General features: G+C 41.6%; 1 protein-coding gene across 1 annotated transcript in view; it reads left to right on the forward strand.

Annotated features, from left to right (window-relative positions):
* The window catches only part of dpydb (dihydropyrimidine dehydrogenase b), a 134,337-nt gene that overhangs the window by 21,111 nt on the left and 86,572 nt on the right, over positions 1 to 26,654 (forward strand). The window contains exons 4-5 of the mRNA XM_029704503.1: positions 17,914 to 18,001; positions 18,246 to 18,407. Of these exons, the coding sequence (XP_029560363.1) occupies positions 17,914 to 18,001; positions 18,246 to 18,407 (250 nt within the window). The remainder of the gene's footprint in view (positions 1 to 17,913; positions 18,002 to 18,245; positions 18,408 to 26,654) is intronic.

Consider the following 26,654-nt stretch of genomic DNA (forward strand, 5'->3'; position numbering starts at 1 on the left):
TTAGCAGTCATTGGAAATCACAGGAGGGAGACCTTTGACATTGTGACAAGATTGCCAATCTGTTCTCTTGTCTGAAGATGTTTGCTTTACCACATGGCTAGCTACATCAAGGACTGATTTAATTCCACAGTGACAAATAACATGCATACATCTCAAAGTCTATCATAAGTAGAAGTACATTACATGACCAAAACATACATATAGATAGACTGTTCTGAAATATAATCATTATAATAATGGTTCCATAAGCCATTTTACTAGAATAAAGTACGTTTTATTGGCTGTTTGAGCAGCCAATAAGATTCACAGGTTTGAAACAAGATGGCACTAGTTCTTTTAACACAGAGTGTTTGATCAATACCTTTCGGAACTATTTTGAAACCGTGAAAGTGAACTTTATTGTTGGTCTATGCTTCTCTATGTTTGCTGAGTCAACACAACCAGAATAGTTGTCATTTGGGTTGTTACGGCTCAACTTACCTTGTCCGCTACGTTTTCTATGTTCTAAGCTATGTTTTCAAAACTGTTATGTTTGCATGATCTCTGATGATCCTAAAAAATAAATGTAGATATCTTTATTAGAAAGAATGCTATATTTGCCTTGACGGAGTGATGCTGAATGTCAAAAAAAAATGGCTCAACATACCCCACTCTTCCCTACCTGTGTGAGCGGGCGAGGGACCTGCAATGCTAATGAAAGATGCAGGTTCCCTGACAGCTAATAATGCCTGACATCAAAGTCCAGCCCTTGCCTTTATCTCACCACGATCACAGGAGATGGCTAAGGAAGGGCTGGAGAGTCGGAGAGGGAGGGGGAGTGTTCCTCCTAGGGTAGGGAGAGGTGTGTGTGTGTGTGTGTGTGTGTGTGTGTGCATCAAATCACATTTTTATTTGTCACATGCACATGGTTAGCAGATGTAAATGAGAGTGTAGCGAAATGCGTGTGTGGATTTGTGCGCGCGTGTGTTCCTCCTAGGGTAGGAGATGAGGGGTTGAGTGTGAAGGTGGGTGGGTGGGTCGTAGGGCTGGTGGGGTGTGTTGTCAGTGGCCACGGATTGCTGCAGCTTGCTGACATCCTGTTCTCACTACTTATGTTGAGTCATCCAGGATCCAGGAAGTGATGTATACAGCAGGGGTTGGAACATCATTTTTTCCCCCAATAGTTTTGTTCTGAACAGAACCATTCTTTTTTGTTCCGTTCCACTGCAAAATAAAGTTCTGAACTGGTTCGAACCAAAAAAGAGTACCGGTTTATATCGTTCCTTTCTGTTCCTTTTTAAACCTCTGAAGTATATATATACACACTACCGGTCAAAAGTTTTAGAACGCCTTCAAGGGTTTTTCTTTATTTTTACTATTGTCTACATTGTAGAATAACAGTGAAGACATTAAAACTACGAAATAACATATATGGAATCATAACCCAAAAAGTGTTAAACAAATCAAAATATATTTTATATTCTTCAAAGTAGCCAAATCACAGACAGTGTCACCAGCAAAGCACCCCCACACCATAACTCCTCCTCCATGCTTTATGGTGGGAAATACACAATCGTTCACCAACACTGCGTCTCACAAAGACATGGCGGTTGGAACCAAAAATCTCCAATTTGGACTCCAGACCAAAGGACACATTTTCACCTGAGTCTGGTAACTCTAATGAAGTTATCCTCTGCAGCAGAGGTAACTCTGGGTCTTCCATTCCTGTGGCGGTCCTCATGAGAGCCAGTTTCATAATAACGCTTGATGGTTTATTGTGACTTCAATGAGTAGATGTTTTAAAACCTTTGACCGGTAGTGTATTTTTACAATTTAGCTCAACATTAATTTACTACACCGATCAGTGCTGATAGAGCAGCTTGCTCTGTAGCGGGTAAGCGATTTAATCTGTATAGAGAAGTCATTAAGAGCAAATTGTATTTTGCAATAACAGCATGGTTAATCATAATGAAAGACAAACACACACACTGTGCTGTCAGTCACAGTGTAGGGCGTGAGATGCAACTAAAATTTTGAGCGTGAGGAGAGAGCGAGAGTGGATGGAAGAAGCTTGCCTTGAAGTGCATGTTATGACATGCATTGTCTGAATTAGGCCCACAGAATTATACCTATGGAGGAGCAGCTTCTATTGTGGAACTTTGAAAATGTTTGAACTTCCGACTTGGTTTACCATTGGACAAGAGCAAACGTTAGTTAGCTAACTAACAAGCTTTCGTGTGCAGAGCAGCACTAGAATTCAAAACACGTCTTACCTTTTTGTATCGTAGTTAATAAATCCAATGTGAAACATGATAACTATAGTATCCTTAATTAGCATTGAAAAAAATCAATCCATTCTTCTCTAATTAAACATCTCCCTAATTTCTGAATTACGCTTGTAACGTTGTCAGGAGGCTACAGTAACCTATGCTTCAGAGGGGAGGGGGAGGTAGCCTACACACACACCCACTGGCACAACATTTCTGGCTGACAAACAGATGCTGGTATACGTTTCTGAATGACAGAGTGAGGGCTTTGCATAGATGCATTGTTGCGATTTTTGTGGGACTGGAAAAGAATGCCTGGAATGTAAAATAGCGTTATTAACTGGTTCCCATGCTTTTAAAATAACAGTTCTGTTCCAGAACAGTATAGATCACTTTCAGTTCGGGTTCTGTTCGAAAAATCATTTTGTTATTTTCCGTTTTTTGATTCTGTTCCCTGAAATGGTTCCAACCCTTGATGTACAGTATTATATAATTAATAGATGATGTTTTAAATGCACATAAGGGTGGTAAATGTGCACATATTTCCGTTTAAAAAGTATATTGTTCAAAACAAGCTGTTCAGTTACTTACTACTCTACCACTCAGTGACTCTGCTAGCAACAGCAGCAGGGTGCACAGCCGTACAAACATTGCTTGGATTGTTTTGCCTGCTATGAGGGGGAACTACCCCAATGAAATCACAGGATTCCACAGCATAAATTTAACAGCACAAAGTAAGTGGACCGTCCTAAGGCGCTCAAATATGCACTCAGTCAAAACTTCTGGGTCTGCTCTAGTCTCCCTCCCAATGAGTCTCTCGTTTCAGACAGCTTACTTCCACACGTGAGACTAGATCTTCTCTATCATGTACAGATGGAGCTAAAGTAAAAAGCTAATTGTAATTACATTTTATGTCAATAATTATAACAGTCATGGGAGTATTCAGACCCCTTTACTTATTCAACATTTTGTTACATTAAAGCCTATTCGAAAATTAATTAAAAATGAATTTCTCTTCATCAATGTACACACAATACCCCATAATGATGAAGCGAAAACGGATTTTTTTTAAAACAGAAATACCTTATTTGCATAAGTATTTAGACCTTTTGCTATGATACTCAAATTGTTGCTCAGGTGCATCCTGTTTCCATTGATCATCCTTGAGATGTTCCTACACCTTGATTGGAGTCCACCTGTGGTAGATTCTATTGATTGGACATGATTTGGAAAGGCACACACCTGTCTACAGAATATAAGGTCCCACAGTTGACAATGCATGTCAGATCAAAAACCAAGCCATGAGGTCAAAAAAATGTCCGTAGAGCTCAGAGACAAGATTATGTCGAGGCACAGATCTGGGGAAGGGTACAAAAAAAATTCTGCAACATTGAAGATCCCCACGAAAACAGTGGCCTCCATCATTCTTAAATGGAACAAGTTTGGAACCACCAAGACCCTTCCTAGAGCTGGCTGCTCGGCCAAACTGAGCAATCGAGGGAGAAGGGCCTTGGTCAGGGAGGTGACCAAGAACCCGTTGGTCACTTTGACAGAGCTCCAAAGATCCTCTGTGGAGATGGGAGAACCTTCCAGAAGCACAGCCATCTCTGCAGCACTGCAACAAATCAGGCCTTTATGGTAGAGTGGCCAGATGGAAGCCACTCCTCAGTAAACGGCACATGACAGCCCGCTTGGAGTTTTCCAAAAGGCACGTAAAGACTCTCAGACCATGAGAAACAAGATTATCTGGTCTGATGAAACCAAGATTGAACTCTTTGGCCTGAATACCAAGCATCACGTCGGGAGGAAACCTGGCACCAACCCTACAGTGATGTATGGTGGTGGCAGCATCATGCTGTGGGGATGTTTTTCAGCGGCAGGAACTGGGAGACTAGTCAAGATCGAGGGAAAGATGAATGGAGGCAAGTACAGAGAGATCCTTAATGAAAACCTGCTCCAGAGCGCTTAGGACCTTAGACTGGGTAGAAGATTCACCTTCCAACAGGGCAATGACCCTAAGCACACAGCCAAGACAACGCAGGACTGGCTTCGGGACAAGTCACTGAATGTTCTTGAGCGCCCCAGTCTGAGCCCAGACTTTAACCCGATCAAACAAATCTGGAGAGACCTGAAAATAGCTGTGCAGCGATGCTCTCCATCCAACATGACAGAGCTTGACAGGATCTGCAGAGAAGAATGTGAGAAACTCACCAAATACAGGTGTGCTAAGCTTGTAGCGCCGTACCCAAGATGACTCAAGGCTGTAATCGTCAAGGCTGTAATCGCTGCCAAAGGTGCTTCAACGAAGTACTGAGTAAAGGGTCTGCATACTTACAGTACCAGTCAAACGTTCGGACACACCTACTCATTCAAGGCTTTTTCTTTATTTTTTTACTATTTTCTGCATTGTAAAGTAATAGTGAAGACATCAAAACTATGAAATAACACATGGAATCACGTAGTTAAAAATGGTTAAATAACTCAAAATAAATTTTTGTTTCTTCAAAGTAGCCACCCTTTGCCTTGATGACAGCTTTGCACACTCTTGGCATTCTCTCAACCAGCTTCACCTGGAATGCTTTTCCAACAGTCTTGAAGGAGTTCCCACATATGCTGAGCACTTGTTGGCAGTTTTTTCTTCACTCTGCGGTCCAACTCATCCCGAACCATCGTAATTGAGTTGAGGTCGGTTGATTGTGGAGGCCAAGTCATCTGATGCAGCACTCCATCGCTCTCCTTCTTGGTTAAATAGTCCTTCCACAGCCTGGAGGTGTGTTGGGTTGTTGTCCGGTTGAAAACCAAATGCTAGCCCCACTAAGCACACACCATAACACCTCCTCCATGTCTTACGGTGGGAACCACACATGCGGAGATCATCCGTTCACCTACTCTGCGTCTCACAAAGCCACGGCGGTTGGAACCAAAAATCTCAAATTTGGACTCATCAGACCAAAGGACAGATTTCCACTGGTCTAATGTACATTGCTTGTGTTTCTTGGCCAAAGCAAGTCTCTTCTTATTATTTGTGTCCTTTAGTAGTAGTTTCTTTGCAGCAATTCAGCCATGAAGGCCTGATTCACGCAGTCTCCTTTGAACAGTTGATGTTGAGATGTGTCTGTTACTTGAACTTTGTGAAGCATTTATTTGGGTTGCCATTTCTGAGGCTGGTCACACTAATGAACGTATCCTCTGCAGCAGAGGTAACTTTGGGTCTTCCTTTCCTGTGGCGGTCCTCATGAGAGCCAGTTTCATCATACCACTTGATGGGTTTTTGTGACTGGACTTGAAGAAACTTTCAAAGTTTTTGAAATGTTCCGTGTTGACTGACTTTCATGTCTTAAAGTAATGATGAACCATTGTTTTTCTTTGCTTATTTGAGCTGTTCTTGCCATAATATGGAATTGCTATTTTACCAAATAGGGCTATGTTCTGTACACCACCCCTATCTTGTCACAACACAACTGAGTAGCTCAAGCACATTCGGAAGGATAGAAATTCCACAAATTAACTTTTAACAAGGCACACCTATTAATTGAAATGCATTCCAGGTGACTACCTCATGAAGCTGGTTGAGAGAATGCCAAGAGTGTGCAAAGCTGTCATCAAGTTAAATATAGGCTACTTTGAAGAATCTCAAATATAAAATATATTTTGATTTGTTTAACACTTTTTTGGTTGCTACATGATTCCATATGTGTTATTTCATAGTGTTGATGTCTTCACTATTATTCTATAATGTAGAAAATAGTAAAAATAAAGAAAAACCCTTGAATGAGTAGGTGTGTCCAAACTTTTAACTGTTGTTGTATATACAAAAGTATGTGGATACCCTTTTAAATGAGTGGATTCGGCTATTTCAGCCACACCCGTTGCTGACTGGTGTATAAAATCGAGCACACAGCCATGCGATCTCAATAGACAAACATTGGCAGTAGAATGGCCTTACTTAAGAGCTCAGTGACTTTCAACGTGTCACTGTCATAGGACAAGTCAGTTTGTCAAATTTCTGTCCTGCTAGAGCTGCCCCGGTCAACTGTAAGTGCTGTTATTTTGAAGTGGAAACGTCTACGAGCAACAACGGCTCAGCCATGAAGTGGTAGGCCACACAAGCTCACAGAATGGGACCACCTAGTGCTGAAGCTCGTAGCGCTTAAAAATCATCTATCCTCGGTTGCAACACTTACTACAAAGTTCCAAACTGCCTCTGGAAGCAACATCAGCACAATAACTGTTAGTGGGGAGCTTCCTGAAATGGGTTTCCATGGCTGAGCAGGTGCACACAAGCCCAAGATCACCATCAGCAAGCCAAGCGTCGGCTGGAGTGGTGTAAATCTCACCAACATTGGACTCAGTAGCATTGGAAACACGTTTTTTGGAGTGATGAATCACGCTTCACCATCTAACAGTCCCACAGGACAAATCTGGGTTTGGTGGATTCCAGGAGCTACCTGCCCCAGTGCATAGTGCCAACTGTAATGTTTGGTGGAGAAGGAAAAATGGTCTGGGGCTGTTTTTCATGGTTCGGGTTAGGCCCCTTAGATCCAGAAAGGAAATCTTAACTCTACAGCATACAATGACATTCTAGATGATTCTGTGCTTAAAACTTTGTGGCAGCAGTTTGGGAAAGGCCCTTTCCTGTTTCAGCAAGACAATGCCTCCATGCACAAAGTGAAGTGCATACAGAAAATCTTTGTCAAAATCTGTGTGGAAGAACTTGACTGGCCTGCACAGATCCCTGACCTCAACCCCATCGAACACCTTTCGGAAGAATTGGAACGCCGACTGCGAGCCAGGCCTAATTGCCCAAAATCAGTTAGGGGGGACTAACTCCATATTAATGCCCATGATTTTGGAATGAGATGTTCGACGAGCACGTGTCTACATACTTTTGGTCATGTAGTGTATACAGTGCCTTTGGAAAGTATTCAGACCCCTTGACTTTTTCTACATTTTGTTACGTTACAGCCTTATTCTAAAATACATGCATTTTTCCTCATCTATCTACACACAACACCCCATAACGATTAAGTAAAAAAGGTTTTAGAATTTTTTGCAAATGTATTAAAAATAAAAGACTGAAATAATACATTTACATAAGTATTCAGACCCTTTACTCAGTACTTTGTTGAAACACCTTTGGCAGTTGTTACAGCCTCGAGTCTTCTTGGGTATGATGCTACAAGCTTGGTACACCTGTATTTGGGGAGTTTCTTCAATTCCTCTCTGCAGATCCTCTCAAATTCTGTCAGGCTGGATGGGGACCGTCGCTGCACATCTATTTTCAGGTCTCTCAAGAGATATTCAATAAGGTTCAAGTCCGAGCTCTGGCTGGGCCACTCAAGGACATTCAGAGACTTGTCCCGAAGCCATTCCTCCGTTGCCTTGGCTGTGTGCTTAGGGTCGTTGTCCTGTTGGAAGGTGAACCTTCACCCCAGTCTGAGGTCCTGAGCGCTCTGGAGCAGGTTTTCATCAAGGATCTCTCTGTACTTCAATCCTGACTAGTCTCCCAGTCCCTGCCGCTGAAAAACATCCCCACAGCATGATGCTGCCACCACCATGCTTCACCGTAGGGATGGTGCCAGGTTTCCTCCAGAGGTGACGCTTGGAATTCAGGCCAAAGGTCTGAGAGTCTTTAGGTGCCTTTTGGAAAACTCCCAAGTGGGCTGTCATGTGCCTTTTACTGAGGAGAGGCTTCCGTCTGGCCACTCCACCATAAAGGCGGGGACCCAGGACCATTCTTCGGGTCCGTACCCCTCCCAATCCACCAGGTAGTGGATGCGACCACTCAGGCGCTTGGAGTCAAGGGGGGCTTGGACGGAATAAGCCGGTGCACTGCCGACGTCAAACAGAGGGGGATTGGACGATGGAGAGGGCTGTACCTCACAGGCTTGAGAAGGGACACATGGAAGGATGAGGAGATCCGGTAATGGCGGGGAAACTTCGAGATGGTAGGTGACAGGATTGATGCGGTGTGTTATTTTGAAGGAAACAATGAACCGGGGACTTAACTTTTTGCAGGGGTGACGAAGCCGGATGTCCCTGGTAGAGAGCCGCACATGTTGCCCAGGGTGGAAGAGTGGAGTAGGTCGGCGATGCTGGTCAGCGAACCGTTTCTGGGAGAGGGACGCTTGATGTAGGTGCCAATGTGTGGTCTCCCAAACCTGCTCACTCTGTCGAAACCACTCATCAACGGCAGGCACAGTTCTAGGCTCTGTCTCCCATGGGAACGGGGGGGGGGGGGGGGGGGTTGGTATCCGAGGACACACTGAAAAGGAGTGCGATGGAGTGAGGAACGCACCAGGGAGTTCTGTGCATATTCGGCCCAGGCTAAGGAATCAGCCACATTTTTCTTGCCAGGCAGATAGATGACGGTGAAGTTGAAGTTCAATGGGTGAAGAAGAGTGCCCAGTGAGCCTGTCTGGGGTTGAACCGAAAGAGGTCGCAGAGTTCATTGATTCATTCCTCCTGTCGGGCTAGACGTAGCTGCAGCTCCGCTGAGTCCATCTGCCGTTTTTGGTGAGGTATTCTGTAATGAACACGATTGGAGACAGAGAGCTGGTTTCAAGCGTAGGGCACAGCAGGTGTTTATTGGTAAAGGACCACAGGAGGAGGCAGGTAGCTGGGTCCAGGGGTGGGCAGAAGGTCATACACAGGGGTCCAAAAAGGCAACACTACAGGCTGGGAAAAGGCTAATAACGTTGTCCAGGAGATCAGGCAATAGGTTGATAAGAGGAAATCCAATTCCCTGCCTGTACAGCTAAAGTACAGGCAGGGAATAGGCAAAAGGCGTTGTTAGTGAGACAGGCAAAAACTATCATACACGGGAAGATTAAATTACGGGGAAAAACAGAGCTCCAAATAGAAGTGTGTCACAAAACAAACAATACCTCCCAATGATGCGGTGCAAAGAACTTAACTAAATAGTGTGTGATAATGACATACAGGTGTGTGAACAGGTGATCATAATTCAGGTGATTTGGATCTGGAGAGGGAGCTGCGTTCAGGGGATCTATGTGTTTGAGAGTGTGAGCTGGAAAGTGGGCTGGAAAGTGAGCTGCGTTCAGGGATCTAGATGTTTGAGAGTGTGAGTTGGAAGCAAACATTACAGATCAATGGAAACAGGATGCACCTTAGCTCAACTTCGAGTCTCATAGCAAAGGGTCTAATGTTTTCTATTTTTTATAAATGTGCATACATTTCTAACAACCTTTTTTTGCTTTGGCATTATGGGGTATTGTGTGTAGATTGCTGAGGATTTGTATTTTTTTAATCAATTTTATAATAATGCTGTAACGTAACAAAATGTGTAAAAAGTCAAGTGGTCTGAATAATTTCAGAAGGCACAGTATATATGATTTTTTTATTGACTAACTTTATTGACTAACTCTGCAAAATGAAGTTATTTGAGAATGAAAGTTATGTGACTAGTGCAACATGCTTTGTGACATTACATTATCTATACCCTAGTTAGATAATGTATTTTCGCTGCTTCTGGTGCACTAATTTGTTTGTGAGCTTGCTGCTTGTTCTAAATACTATAATCTAATCTATTCAGTGGCAGCCTGGGCAGCAGTGGTCATTCGGTTTTGGACATGCAAACATGAAATAGATGCATTTATGTTGTTGTTAAAATGTACATATCACTTTATATATCTTCACAAAGAAACTATTGGTAGTTTGAAAACTTGGCATCATATTTCTGTCATGCTATTTTGTTGATAAACTCCAACCACCACCCCTCCTCTCCTAGCCTGGGTATTCAACCAACAGCAGCCGCCACTGCCTGCAACAGGGTTGTGCAATTAAAGGTGAGGTGGATTTTACATGGGTTATTTAATAAAGAACAGTATGGAAACAGAACAGAAACTGGATAAAAGAGTCTATCCTTCCTTACATACTAGGGCTGTCGAACAACTATAATTTACTGTGATTAATCCCGATTAATCGCACATTCAGAATGTTCTCAAATTGGGACGTAATTTTTTTTATTATACAAAAAACATTACAAGAATATTGATGTCTAGATTTTGTCCAAAAGTAAATGTTGGCAAAATCTGGTAAATTGATTTTCTTTAACCTCAATGTCAACTTGTTTTGACATCGCATTGTTGCTTTTAGCTGTGTATATTATGTATTTTGATGTTTTTGGTGTATTTTGAACAAGATCATATGTGTGTTTTATGTGCACTGGCGTGTAGTTTATTTTCAGCATTTGCTGTATTTTTGCAGAGGGATTGCCATTTGGCTCAGTTTTTGAACATCTTTTTTTCCTTTATAAAAATCGACGGTGAGCATTTGAAGCTGCTAAGGACCCATCAGAGACTTGTGAGTTGTGACCAGACAAAAAGGCTTTCAACACAGAGACACTGAAAGGCATTGATATCCCTGGTGATTGAAGTAAGGTGCCATCATTAGTCCCTGAGACATTACGTTGTCACTAATTAGGAAGAGCAACACCTCGTCTTCCTCAAAGACTCCATTACTGCAGCAACTGAAGTCCCCCACCTCTCTTCTCCTCGGCATCACACCAGGAAGGTGGATTCATTATGACAAGAAGAGAAGAAAAAGTGTCCCTTTCCACTGATTTTTTTCCCCCTTCCCTAGTTACCAGCACGAGTAGCTGTAGACAGCAGGACGGAGAGAGAGAGAGGGGAGGGTTTATTTTATACTGAAGCCAGTCTTAATTGGTCACGTCGTAAGGCAGTTTGTGTAATTATGATGACAGCGCCTGGTTTTGGAGTGGACGGTCCCGTCCCTCCATGCGTGCTCCCCAGGGCTCTCATTATGACGATTGGCGACGATGGCTTTTATAATGTGTCCCCTGTCCCATTTGAAGGAGTGGGGGGTTTCCCCAGGGTCTTCGGTCCTCTAAGAGGTTGTGTAGCACTTTAAAGTCATTAATGTCCAAGTACTAGTCTGTAATGGTGTATTTGTTCATTGTGGAATGATAGTTTTGTGGAAAGAGGGTATGCCCTACTCATTTCAATGGCTTTCAAGGAATGTAAGTGGGAAAATGTAGCGATATACGTCTGTTTTTCAATCAATGTTCTTGTAATGTCTCATTATGTGGCCTAAAAACTGTGAGTATGGTTTGTGATGTTCCTCATAAAGCCTACAGAATATTTAAAGCTGAACAATAAAGGATAGCTGCCTTTTAAAGCAGCTTTAAGGCACTGCTGTAGGCGAACACACACACAGACACACACCCCACACACCCCCAACACACAGATCCCCACCAACCACCCGCCTCCCCACACACCCCAGCTCTCCCTTGTGGGTAGCAGGTGTGGGGTTGGTCCGAGCATTAGAATCGACGGTGTGTGTCTCCTATGGCAGGGCCAGGCTTAGTGGGCGTTGTGTGCAGCTGGTAGACCTTCTTCCTCTATGGACCTCCAGTCTACTGCATCCTGACAGCTCTGACAGCTACGTTGACATCCCTTAAACATGCCATAATCTCTCTCTCTCTCTTCCATCAAATCCCCAGGGCTAAGCCAAAATAGTATCAGATAGCCAGATAGCATAACGTGCTACATGTTAATGCACTTTGAGGGTATAGAGTACCGCACGCACGCACACGCACGCACGCGCACACACACAGAGAGAGAGAGACAGTGCAGGACAACAGTTGGAGATGACGCCACAATGGCAACCTAACAAGGTGCTGCAGTCTAATGCAGGAGCCTGAGTTGAATGTGTAATGGTGGGTCAGGAGCCAGTTGACCTCCCTCTGTGGCTCATTTGCCACACATCTTAAGACCTGAAAACAAAGCCACCATAAATAATAGAACAGCTTGCTGAATCAAAGAGAACAACGAGAGGACGAGCCTAGAATTGTTTGATTGTTGTGTTCACAGGAAAGAGAAGAGTTGTTTAGAGATGCCATGGGAAGCGTTGGAAGTTAGGTGTGCAGCATGGAAATAGGTGTCCTTGGGTGTCCCCCCTCTGTACTCTGAGTTTTTAAGCAATTGTAACATACAATTCTGGTAGGGCCCCTCAGAATATTAGACCAATATCAGGTGAATATTTTATAGGCTTTGTGTCATCCAGATCCGGGACTACTCCTATGACTGTGACTGAGGCTGTTGTATCGCTGTCTCTGATTGGTTAGATAAGGCTGTGTGGTGATGTTTGAGGAGATTCCCCGGTTGGTCGGTTAATAATGCAAGAGACTGGAGGCAGCGGTGAGAAGACATCCATCAGACGTCCTGAGACAGACACAGGGAGAAGCTGGGGAGGGGCTCACCTATTTTGTGTGTGTGTGTGTGTGTGTGTGTGTGTGTGCGAGAAGCTGTGGGGGCTTAGCTATAGTTACCACTCTGTAATAAAGGCTGTAGTATTATTGCCTTGGTGTGCTGAGATATAGTACAGCCTTAAGGGTGGACGCTTCTCTGTCGTTTTATGACGCTGTCTTCGTCTTTGTTTTCTCCCGGGTTAGTTTGGGATAGCATTTGTTTATGCTTCTGCTCAAGTTTGTTTGTGTTGGTGATAGTGTTGCGTGTGCTCCAATCCCTATGAGAGTAAGCTATTATAGTTCAGAAAGTGGAAAAGTTGGTGTTTGTCTGAGTTGAGGGTGATTTCATTTAATAATAATTTGGGGGGGGTGCTTATATTTGTCCTGTAATGGAAACTCCCCCTGAGACACCATCAGGGAGTGGGGTCACAGCCAGGGTCGCCATTGTACAGCACCCCTAGAGCAAGTGTCTTGCTCAAGGGCACAGCAACATTTTATTTTTTTATCACCTTGTCGGCGTCAGTATTCAAACCAGCAACCTTTCAGTTACTGGTCCTACGATTTAACCTCAAGGTTACCTGCCGCCCCTAAAGAACTAATGTTGTGTGACAGGAATGGGAGTCGGATACCCGTGTGCGGAGCACAATGGATTAGTAGTCCATCACCTTAACCACTCAGCGAACTCGTCCTTTGAAGTTCAACATAAGGAGTTTACATTGAGGGAGTTGTGACATCTGTGTAAATCTATCGACTTTGAACCAAGCCGTGATTACGAAGTCATATTAGTGAATTTCAGTCCCACTTCTACATGTTTATTGAGCACTCACAACAGGTTCACTACAAAGGGTTGATTCTAGATAAACCATCGAACTATATCCTTTGTGGGTACACATTTTCTCTCTCGTATTTAATGTGATTAAGAATGCATTTGGAAGTCTGTGTGTTGTGCCTGCCTTTAATCATGACCTGAAAAACACAGGTGTTCTACTCAGAGTGGCTCAGAGAAAGACCCTTTGTTGGTGGTACTCAGGATCCTGGCACGCACTGCCACAGACCATTTACAACTCCTGATCAAATAGGATTGCCTGTGAGTTATTTTCACTTGACATTTTGGAGAGCCGCTGGTCAGGAAAGCTGAAGTGACTGCGGTGGCTGTGTCATCTGCTGTTTTAATGTTTCAATGTTTCCATGCAAATAGAAAGCGAGGGGGAGAGGGGGAGAGTGGAAGAAAAAGGGAGAGAGTGAAAAGTAGAGGCAAAGAAAGAAAGGGATAGAGAGGATATATCATCAGCAAGTTTTCCTGTGTTAACTTCGAAATGATGCATCTTTATTTGATGAGGTAAAAGTAAAGAGAAACGGCAATGAATTAAACAAACAAAAAAAACACAAAATGTATCCTCACCAAAGCCTGTCCATTTTTAAAGGCTGTTTACTTTGACTAGTTTAGTAGGGGAAACACAAAACAAGCTTCACATAGGCAGCATACATGTTCAGTCCCGCCTCCTGCTTTCTTTCTTTCTCTTTTCCTCTTTCTATCTCTCTGAGGTCTTGTCGTTTGACAGGACTGGCAGCGCTGCATCCATTTTGTTACTTCATGAATATTTAATCAGGCCCAGCCAAATTAACCCATGTATAATTTAGCGACGGCGTGTTGTTGTCTACCAATATGGCGTCTCCACCACCATTACGGAGTCGTTTGTTTTTGGACCCCACTGTCTCCATGGAGACAAAGGGCCTAAGGCTGTTACGGTGACGTATTACTGCCACACCGGCAGTCATGAATCACGACCGCAGTCAAATTCCACATTGGCCGTTGAGTCACGGTAACTAGGCTTCTCCAAAACTGCGCTCTGATGCCACTGATGGTCATTAGTAGCCTACCAAACTTCCTAACGGCCAATCGCTAATGGCCTGGTACTCAGCTCTCTATTGTCCCTCTAATCACTCTGACATCAAGGCAAATGCAATAGAAAATCTAATCAAACACTTCATGAGAGCCCTGGCATTCAGAGTATGAGCGGAATAGGATCACCTGTTGTGCAGAGAGAGCCAGCTCTTCATAGCTGGTTGATGCATGAATTGTGTAACCTTTCTATAGGCTATGCAATTGCGTAAGAAAATTGTGATGGCCTCTATTAAAAAGAGGAGGATCCCATCAGCTGTTTATAAACTAGGCCTACTCTACTGTATATATTTCTCAACTTTCCTAAGCCACTACATGATGCATGGTGCATGCACTGTTTCGTGCCTTAGACTGCACACTCTGGGCATCATTCACAAGTGATAATATTTTCACCCATAAGACTATTCTCAATGTAATCTTGTCTTTACATATAATAAGTTATATATTGCTTCTCTTTACAACCGGAGTAGCCTACCTGGCTTGAACGAAAATGAACCGCAGGAGAAGGGTCCTCTATTCGCTGTCAAAGTGCATACGGATGTATTTTTCCCATGCCCATGGTGCATGATAATGGTCCATTCTAAATCAAAACTAATTTCACACATATATATATATATATATATATATATATATATATATTAGTTATTATATGTAAAGACAAGATTACATTGAGAATAGTCTGATGGGTGAGAATATTATCACTTGGGAATGATGCCCAGCGTGTGCAGTCTAAGGCAAGAAACAGTGCATGCACCATGCATCATGTAGTGGCTAGATAACTGTAAGTGTTGCATATAGGCCTAGGACACCCTTGAACGAGGTTGGAGAGCCCGTAGCCTACGGAGCCTATACATGTGTTCTTATAAGGCCAGTCATTGCGCAATCGTGTGTAAAAACAGAGTTTTGACTGGCCACTATTTAAAAGAGGATCCCAGCTTTCTCGTGCTGCTATAGCCTATCTATTGCTAAATTCTTCAAATCAAGCACATTAATACACTTTACAACTGGTGTAGCCTAACTGGCATATTAAAAACGTAACCACAGGAAGCGCTTTCTCCATTCACTTCGAGTTCATTTTTTGTTGTTGTGGTGGGCCACTCTGAGTCAAAAATAATTCCACACATATACTAGTAGGCTGTATGTAAAGACCAGATTAAATTGAGAATAGTCTGATGGGTGAGAATATTAAAAAGTGCTTGTCAAATTGTGAATGAGAGACTGATGAAGTGTGTGCGGCCTGCGCAAGAAATAGAGCAGAGCACATGCCTTTCATGCGTGTCACGTCCTGACCAGCAGAGGGAGCAATTGGATTAGTTTTTGTCAGGATGTGGCAGGGTTTTGTGTGTTAAGTGTTGTGTTGGTGATTGGACTCCCAATTGAAGGCAGGTGTGTTGAGTTGCCTTTGATTGGGAGTCCTATATAGTAGTGTGTTTTTCTTTGGGGTTGTGGGTAGTTGTTCTTGCATTGCGTTTTGTGTGCCTGCAAGACTGTTCCTGTCGTGAGTATCAGTTATTGGTTTTTCCCTGTGGATGCTTTACTTTTGTTTATTAAAAAACTATGAGTATCCACATACCCGCTGCGCCTTGGTCCATTCCTAAAGACAAGTGTTACAATGCAACTTTTTTCAAATCATTATTAGAGTTGCATCCAGTAGCGGTGTGTGGGTAAAATCTATGTTGTGATAATTGCGTTGCTTGCTCTATAACCCATTCGTTCATATGCCACGTGATTTACAATAAGGCCGTGACAACAAAAAGACCACAGTCACACAGTGGAGGAATACATTTAATTACACATACGTTTATTTCATCACAAAACATCTGTCCAGTGAAGTCCACAAAGCAAATATTGCATGTAACAAACCGTTATATCAATTACAGTATGGTCAAGCAAGTTAATGTTTTTTTGACAGCTTACTAAACAACTATTGATTTAGAACCAGAGAGTTACTGCAAGTCAGCATAAAGACTTCAGGAGCACTGCCTCCGCTATTTCAGTACCATTTCAATTTAAACATTTAAACATCAAATCAACAAGGTTATTACATTGAGTGTACAAATTATTAAGGACACCTTCCTAATACTGAGTTGCCCTTAGAACAGCCTCAATTCATCGAGTTGGCTGGATGTCCTTTGGGTGGTGGACCATTCTTGATACACACAGGAAACTGTTGAGCGTGAAAAACCCAGCAGCGTTGCAGTTCTTGACACAAACTGGTGCACCTGGCACATAATACCGTACCCTGTTCAAAGACACTTAAATATTTTGTATTGCCCATTCACCCTCTGAATGGCACACATACACAATCCATTTCTCAATTGTCTCAAGGCTTAAAAATCCTTCTTTAACCTGTCCCCTCTCCTTCATCTACTCTGGATTTAACAATAGACTGACCAGGTAAATCTATGTCATGGAAAGAGCATGTGTTCTTAATGTTTTTCAAACTCAGTGTATAGTCTTAGTTTAATACACTGAAAACAAACGTCAAGATGCCGAAAACAATTTAGTCCAATCAATGTTTGTAAATATCATGTGGCTGTCCATGGTACTGATTTCTGTGTGTGTGCGTGTGCGTGTGCGTGTGCGTCTGTTTGTGCGTGCGCAAGTAAAACAACAAATGTTGACTTACCCTCCTTTCAGACTAGTTGAATGGCAATGCCATCCTCCTCTCTTTCCTTTTGTCAAAACGGTCTATGGCTCTGTCATACAGTGCACTTGTAGTTTTTGTTGTCATAGGCTACCAAGCTAAAATGCTTGCTTGCCTAACTTCCTCGCATGGACAAGCTAAGCTAGCGAGCTAGTTAACGTGAGCCTACTAGGCTACATCTAGGCTACATATTGAAGTTCAATCGTCTCAGGCCAGTGGCACAACATATTCATTCATGGTTAGATCAGATTCGTTGTCATAAGCATTGGCCTGTACAGAGAAATAAATCCAAATCCTCATCTCCAGCCATGGCTTAGGAAAGTGCCGAATTAGCAACTACAGGACATCAACACAAGCAGACCAGAAACAGACATATTTTTCTGAAACTGGTACTCCCTTGGGGGGCGTTTCTCTGCACCAGGATAACCCACAGTTGAGCTCAGCTCAACGCTGATTGGTTAATTATTTCATGATTCTTTTATCAAGGGAGGCCAAATGCTTGCTGGCATCAATCAATCAAATGCTACGGTGGCAACATGTTATACTCTTTTGGTCCAGACAGCATCAGATACATGGGCTACCACTGAACACACACACAACATCTCTTTTGTCCAGTCAGGACTGTCGGATGATTGGTTACTCTTCACAACCTCACATAGGCCACTGTAGTTAGGCCTTAATAGTATAGTAATACAATGGTATCATATGTGCCTTTGATGCAAAAAGTGGTGCCTGTTCTTTATTATTGTGGCATATCATAACAGAGAAATTCTTTGGAGTCAAAACATTATACAGGAGGTATCTGAAATGCTTTGGAACAATCATTTACTGTCATTTTTTAGGTGATTGGTATATTGTGAATGTAATTATGTTTTCATCCCCACAGGTGTCTGAAATGTGCTGATGCACCATGCCAGAAGAGCTGCCCTACCAACCTGGAGATCAAGTCCTTCATCACCAGCATCTCAAACAAGGCAAGAAAGCGCTTTCTCGCTTGGTCTTGATGATAATGGACATACAGTATTAGTAATGCATAGACATTGTATATCGTCAAATTCCTTTATATGAATGACCTTAACACAAAGAAAAATGCATGAATGCGTTTTTAACTGTATGTATAGTTACTCTAGAGTTGACCAATTCAACCGGTACCTTTCGTTGACCTCCACTGTGTTGCTGCAATATCAACATGCCTGTGTGTGTATTTGTTTCTATCAGAACTACTATGGAGCGGCCAAGGCCATCCTGTCGGACAACCCCCTGGGGCTGACGTGTGGGATGGTGTGCCCCACCTCGGAGCTCTGTGTGGGGGGCTGCAACCTCTTCGCCTCCGAGGAAGGACCTATCAACATTGGGGGCCTGCAGCAGTTTGCTGTGGAGGTAACGTAGCCTGCCCGAATATATTTTGGAAAAATGAGTTTTGACCTCAGTATTGAACCTTTAGAAAAATCCATTTGCACATTTTTGTTCGAGGCAAAAATCCTTGTAGCCTGAAATCCAGACCTGTTTTTTGCTAACATTCCACTCTGTGTCATATGCCAAATGTTTGTTGGCACAAACAGACTAGTACCCAGGCTAAGAACTTTCAACTGCAATATTACATTACAATTTCTGAAGTGCTGCTTGTATCAAATGTCCAGATATAGCCACCGCAGCTCTCTCTGTACGGTTCCTCCAACCCCTCCACTCCACTGCTCTCCATTGAGCCCACAGCAGTAGTCGGAACAATAACACTCAGTCATCTCTCCCCATCTGCTTCCTTTCTCTCTTCGCTGTTCCCGCTTCATTCTATTCCCTGTCCGCCTCCCTCCTCTTCCCTCTCCCCCTTCCTTTCTCCCCTGTCCTCCCCCCTCTGCTCCCCTCCTCTCTCCCCTCTCCTCTCCTCCCCTCCCCAGTCCCTCTCCTTCCTTCTCAGGGTTGTAAAGCGTGTGTCTCCAACAGAGTGACAGCTCCTCTGTCCCCAAATGCGAAAGGTCACGGTTGTTTATCAGACTGATGATTAGATAACCCCTTCTGAGATCCCTATCCTGCCGCTACACACACAAACGCTTACGAACACACACACACACACGAGAAGACACGCAGGAACACATGCAGACACACACAAACACATACGTATGCACACACACTCACGACGACACACACTCTCTCTCACTGTCTCCCTCTCTCGCTCTTCCTCTCTCTATATACAGAGCATTCGGAAAGTATTCAGACCCCTTGACTTTTTCAAATTTTGTTACATTACAGCCTTATTCCAAAATGTATTAAATAGTTTTTTTCCCTCGTCAATTTACATACAATAACCCATAATGACAAAGCAAAACAGTTTTTAGATATTTTTGCTAACATATTAAACGTTTTAAAAATAGAAATATCACATTTACATAAGTATTCTGACCCTTTACTCAGTACTTTGTTGAAGCACCTTTGGCAGCGATTACAGCCTCAAGTCTTCTTGGGTATGACGCTACAATATTGGCACACCTGTATTTGCAGAGTTTCTCCCATTCTTCTCTGCTGCAGATCCTCTCAAGCTCTGTCAGGTTGGATGGGGAGCATCGCTGCACAGCTATTTAACGGTCAATCTTGGTTTCATTCGACCAGAGAATCTTGTTTCTCATGGTCTGTCAGTTCTTTAGCTTCCTTTTGGCAAACTTTAAGCGGGCTGTCACGTGCCGTTTACTGAGGAGTGGCTTCCGTCTGGCCATTCGAGCATAAAGGCCTGATTTGTGGAGTGCTGCAGAGATGGTTGTCTTTCTGGAAGGTTCTCCCATCTTCACAGAGGAACTCTGGAGCTCGGTCAGAGTGACCATTGGGTTCTTGGTCACCTCCCTGACCAAGGCCCTTCCACCCTGAATGCTCAGTTTGGCTAGGCAGCAAGTTCTAGGAAGAGTCTTGGTGGTTCAAACTTCTTCCATTTAACAATGAAGGAGGCCACTGTGTTTTCAGGGTCCTTCAAATGCTGTAGAAATCTTTTGGTACCCTTCCCCAGATCTGTGCCTCGACACAATCCTGTCTCGTAGCTCTACGGACAATTCCTTCGACCTCCTGGCTTGGTTTTTGCTCTGACATGTACTGTCAACTGTGGGACCTTATATAGACAGGTGTGTGACTTTCCAAATCACGTCCAAACAATTTAATTTACCACAGGTGGACGCCAGTCAAGCTGTAGAAACATTTCCATTTCGAGTCTCATAGCAAAAGGTCTGAATACTTATGTAAATAAGATATTTCTGTTTTTATTTTTAATACATTTGCAAGAATGTCTAAATGAACTGTATCTCTCTCTCTCTCTCACACACATACTGTACACACACACACACACACACACACACACACACACACACACACACACACACACACACACACACACACACACACTTGCTCCACAGGCTAGCTCTCCAATACATACAGGAAAGAGCATTTCCTCGATTGAGGTCTGTTGGAGACACAGAGCTTATTTTTTTAATAATATACGCTACCGGTCAAAAGTTTTAGAACACCTACTCATTCACTGGTTTTTCTTTACTTTCACTATTTTCTACATTGTATTATAATAGTGAAGACATCTTAACTATGAAACAACACATATGGAATCATATAGTAACCAAAAAAAGCGTTAACCTGTTAGGGACAGCGGAACGCCTCACCGATATCCAATGGTATAGCGTGGCGCGAATTACAAATTCCTCAAAAATGCAAAAATTTCAATTTCTCAAACATATGACTATTTTACACCATTTTAAAGACAAGACTCACTTTATCTAACCACATTATCCGATTTCAAAAAGGCTTTACAACGAAAGCAAAACATTAGATTATGTCAGGAGAGTACCATCCCAAAAATAATCACACAGCCGTTTTCAAAGCAAGCATATATGTCACAAAAACCAAAACCACAGCTAAATGCAGCACTAACCTTTGATGATCTTCATCAGATGACACTCCTAGGACATTATGTTATACAATACATGCATGTTTTGTTCAATCAAGTTCATATTTATATCAAAAACCAGCTTTTTACATTAGCATGTGATGTTCAGAACTAGCATACCCACCGCAAACTTCCGGTGAATTTACTAAATTACTCATGATTAACGTTCACAAAATACATAACAATTATTTTAAGAATTATCGATACATAACTCCTTTATGCAATCGCGGTGTCAGATTTTAAAATTGCTTTTCGGTGAAAGCACATTTTGCAATATTCTGAGTACATAGCCCGCCATCATGCCTAGCTAATTTGACACCCACCAAGTTTGGCCCTCACCAAACTCAGATTTACTATAAGAAAAATTGGATTACCTTTGCTGTTCTTCGTCAGAATGCACTCCCAGGACTTCTACTTCAACAACAAATGTTGTTTTGGTTCGAAATAATCCATAGTTATATCCAAATAACTCCGTTTTGTTCGTGCGTTCAAGTCACTATCCGAAGGGTGACGCGCCGGTGCATTTCATGACAAAAAAAATCAAAATATTCCATTACCGTACTTCGAAGCATGTCAAACGCTGTTTAAAATAAATTTTTATGATATTTTTCTCATAAAATAGCGATAATATTCCAACTGGGCGACGTTGTATTCGTTCAAACACTGAAAGAAAAAAATTGAGTCGTCTCGTGCACGCGCGTCTAGTGTCATTGTTCTCAGCAGGACCACTCACAAAAACTCCTGCTGTTTTTTGCCCAGAGACTGGAGAGCTCTCATTCCACTTTCTGGCGCCTTCTGAGAGCCAATGAAAGCCTTAGAAAATGTCACGTTACAGCAGAGATGCTGTATTTTTGATAGAGATGCCCTAGAAGGAGAACAAATTGTCAGACAGGGCACTTCCTGTATAGAATCTTCTCAGGTTTTGGCCTGCCATATGAGTTCTGTTATACTCACAGACACCATTCAAACAGTTTTAGAAACTTTAGAGTGTTTTCTATCCAAATATACTAATTATATGCATAATCTCTTCTGGGCAGGAGTGGTAACCAGATTAAATCGGGTACGTTTTTTTATCCGGCCGTGAAAATAGTGCCCCTTATCCCAAACAGGTTAAACAAATCAAAATATATTTTATATTTGAGATTCTTCAAATAGCAACCCTTTGCCTTGATGACAGCTTTGCACACTCTTGGCATTCTCTCAACTAGCTTCACCTGGAATGCTTTTCCAACCATCTTGAAGGAGTTCCCACATATGCTGAGCACTTTTTGGCTGCTTTTTCTTCACTCTGCTGTCCGACTCATCCCAAAACAACTTCAGGTTGGGGGATTGTGGAGGCCCGGTCACCTGATGCAGCACTCCATCACTCTCCTTCTTGATAAAATAGCCCTTACACAGCATGGAGGTGTGTTGGGTCATTGTCCTGTTGAAAAACAAATGATAGTCCCACTAATCCCAAACCAGATGGGATGGCGTATCGCTGCAGAATGCTGTGGTATCCATGCTGGTTAACTTCTTGGGGCTATGTGGGACGTTAGCGTGCCACCCGTGGCGCACCCTATCAACAGCAGGTGCATTTCAAGAGCGGCAAATTTGAAACCAAATAAATGTCAAAATTCAAATTTCTCAAACATACAACTAACTTACAGCCTTTGAAAGATAAACATCTTCTTAATCTAACCACGTTTACCGATTTCAAAAAGGTTTTACGGGGAAAGCATAAAGTTAGGTTATGTTAGGAGAGTACATTGACAATAGCTGTGTGTAGTGTATTGTCGATTCAAAGACAGGCGTCACCAAAACCATAAAATCAGCTAAAATTATGCACTAACCTTTTACAATCTCCATCAGATGACACTCCTAGGACATTATGTTAGACAATGCATGCATTTTTAGTTCTATCAAGTTCATATTTATATCTAAAAACAGTGTTTTACTATGGCGTTGATGTTCAGGAAATCGTTTCCCTCCAATACCGGCAGTCAAGTCATGACAACAAAATAATTAATTAATATTAGAAAACATTGGTAAAATATTATATTGTCATTCAAAGAATTATAGATTTACATCTCTTGAACGCAATGGACTTGCCAGATTTAAAATTAACCTTACTGGGAAATCACACTTTGCAATAATCTGAGCACTGCGCCAGAAAAATACGCATTGCGATACAGACTAACCGCCATGTTGGAGAGATCTAAAATCGAAAATACTATGTAAATAATCCATTACCTTTGATTCTCTTCATCAGATGTCACTTCCAAAGAATCCCAGGTCCATAACGAATGTAGTTTTGTTCAAAAAAGCTCATCATTTATGTCCAAAAACCTCCGTGTTGTAGCACATGATCTAAGCCAGCCGGACTTCACTTCACTTCAAGAACGGAAAAAATATATTTTCGTTCGTTCAAACATGTCAAACGTTGTATCGCATAAATCATTAGGGCCTTTTTTAACCAGAACATGAATAAAATTCAAGGCGGACCATTGGGTTCTCTTTTAAAACGTTTCGGAATGAGAGTACCCACCATCAAATCGGGCGCCAGGTGTCTAATGGGCCATCACGTTCCAAGGCTCTTCTTCAGTCAGATCTCACTGTAGAACACTCAAAACACTTTGTAAAGGCTGGGGACATCTTGTGGAAGCAATAGGAAGTGCCAAAATATTCCTCCTTCCCTTTGTTTTTCAATGGTATAGGCTTAAAGTCAATTCAACACATCAGGTATCCACTTCCTGTCAGAATCTGTCTCAGGGTTTTGCCTGCCAAATGAGTTCTGTTATACTCACAGACACCATTCAAACAGTTTTCGAAACTTTAGGGTGTTTTCTATCCAAACCTGAACAATAATATGCATATTCTAGCTTCTGAGTTGGTGTAATAGGCAGTTAAAAATGGGCACATATTTTTTCAAAAATTCTCAATACTGCCCCCTATACCCTAACAGGTTAAGTGTGCCTTGAAATATAAATAAATCACAGACCAGTGAAGCACCACCACACCATCACACCTCCTCCTCCATGCTATACGGTGGGAAATACACATGCGGCGATCATCCGTTCACCCACACTGCGTCTAACAAAGACACGGCGGTTGGAACCAAAAATCTCAATTTTGAACTCCAGACTAAAGGACAAATTTCTACCGGTCTAATGTCCATTGCTCGTGTTTCTTGGCCCAATTAAGTCTCTTCTTCTTATTGTTGTCCTTTAGTAGTGGTTTCTTTGCAGCAATTCAACAATGAAGGCCTGATTCACACAGTCTCCTCTGAACAGTTTATGTTGAGATGTATCTGTTACTTGAACATTTATATGGGCTGCAATTTCTGAGGCTGGTAACTCTAAAAACTGTATCCTCTGCAGCAGAGGTAACTCTGGGTCTTCCATTCCTGTAGCAGTCCTCATGAGAGCCAATTTCATCATAGCACTTGATGGTTTTTGTGGCTGCACTTGAAGAAACTTTCAAAGTTCTTGAAATTTTCCGTATTTAGTGGCCTTCATGTCTTAAAGTAATGATGGACTGTCATTTCTCTTTGCTTATTTGAACTGTTCTTGCTATAATATGGACTTGTTTTTTTTAACCAAATATGGCTACCTTCTGTATACCCCCTTACCTTATCACAACACAACTGATTGGCTCAAATGCATTAAGAAAGAAAGAAATTCCACAAATGAACTTTTAAGAAGGCACACCTGTTAATGAAAATGCATTCCTGGTGACTACCTCATGAAGCTGGTTGAGAGAATGCCAAGGTTGTGCAAAGTTGTCATAATGGCAAAGGGTGGCTATTTAAAGAATCTCAAATATAAAATATAATTTGATTTGTTTAAAACTTTTTTGGTTACTACATGATTCCATATTTGAGATTCTTCAAATAGCCACCCTATGTGTTATTTCGTAGTTTTGATGTCTTCACTACTATTCTACAATGTAGAAAATAGTAAAAATACATGTAAATCCTTGAATGGGTAGGTGTTCTACAACTTTTGACTGGTAGTGTATATCTAATTTAAATAAAATAATCATTAAAAAAATCCACACCACATGCAAACATACAGATTTGATGAACAACTTACAGACGCACACAAACAAAGAATAAATTTCCTCTGCCCAGACCTACATGTTCATACGACCTCCCTAGTGCCTGCGTTATTGTTTGGCACATGGCCTTAAATTGTACCAATTCGTTTTTCTCGGTCACCCATGCTATTTTATGTCAAATACTTCAATAATAAATAATTCGATTTTTACATTGTGTTAATGATGGTGGATTGTCTGATTTTCACGTTTTTAGTAGACATTTTTCAAGATGAGTGATGAGAAGAGAACCGTCCAGCCCATTGGGTATCTCATTACACCCCCATAATTCCATGTCTTGAAATGCAAACAGACAAATTAAAAAATATGTTTATATTGTAATAAGTCTGACAACTTTCCAGCTCCGCCCATAACTTTTGGACTTTATAGCATTCCCAAAAAGCATGGATTATTGAGTCATTGTTAGTTTTACACTGAAGACATGACTCTGCCGTTGTGCTGTAGAACTTATGAATTTTGTCTCTTGTATAATAAATTCTATACATTAGTTTATACTGGATTAAGCATACATTTGAATTAATTGTAATTTCGTTAGTTATGCTCCAACATTCCCTCCATCTTGTGCCAACATCAGTTCCTTTTAAGTCTTGGTTCCATAAATTAAAATGTAAAAAATCTAAGAGATCAATTTGATATTTTGTCAATATGATATGCTCTCTGCAAGGTTTTGTTTATCTTACTTATCTCGCCTTTTCTGACTCAAATAAGGTTGCTCTGATGTCCAAAAGATTTAAAATAGAATTTACATGATATGTAACTTTTAAGTTGCATGTATTTTAAAATGTCTACATTGGTCAGTCCAAAATTGCTTTTCAATTCTGTCATGGAAATAAATGTTGTTCCTGTTTGCAAGTAATTTACGGTTTCTATGCTATTAGTTTTCCATGTGGACCAATTTATCAGTGAATTCTGAAAAGCTATCCAAGGATTGTTCCATAGGGTTGTGTTTTTAGGGAGTAATATTGGTTCTTGTAGAATACATTTAATTTTCATCCATATTGTTACAGTGTTCGTAACTATGAAGTTGTTAATGTTCTTAGCTTTATCCTTTGAAAATAGACACGTAAAAATATTCTGGGGATGTGCACATCTTCAATATGTACCAATTGTTCCTCTTTAGTGTATTTAACTATATGTCACAAGTTAACGACTTGGGTGGTGAGTTGATATATTTCTAGAAGGCTAAAACCACACTCAGACTTAGGGAGATTTAAAACTTTCCTTTTTATTCTATGAATATTATTCTCCCATATAAAGTCTGTTATGACCAAGTATACTTTTTTAAAGAATGTCTTCGGTGGGGTAATTGGTATTACTGACGATAAATACAAAAACTTTGAAGAGGTTTATTCTACCTGTATGATTTATGTGAAGATTGTTCCATTTAATCCATTTCATCTTTATACAGTATATTTTTTGTCACTTATTAAGCATCCTAAGTATTTCATATTTTTGTGGTCCACTTATAGGATTGCTGTAGATCATTAGTTATTCTTTTCTTTTTCCTATTGCCATTACAGTTGAAGTCAGAAGTTTACATACACCTTAGCCAAATACATTTCAACTCAGTTTTTCACAATTCCTGACATTTAATCCTA

The sequence above is a fragment of the Salmo trutta genome, chromosome 21 (assembly GCF_901001165.1).
Source record: "Salmo trutta chromosome 21, fSalTru1.1, whole genome shotgun sequence".
NCBI lineage: Eukaryota > Metazoa > Chordata > Actinopteri > Salmoniformes > Salmonidae > Salmo > Salmo trutta.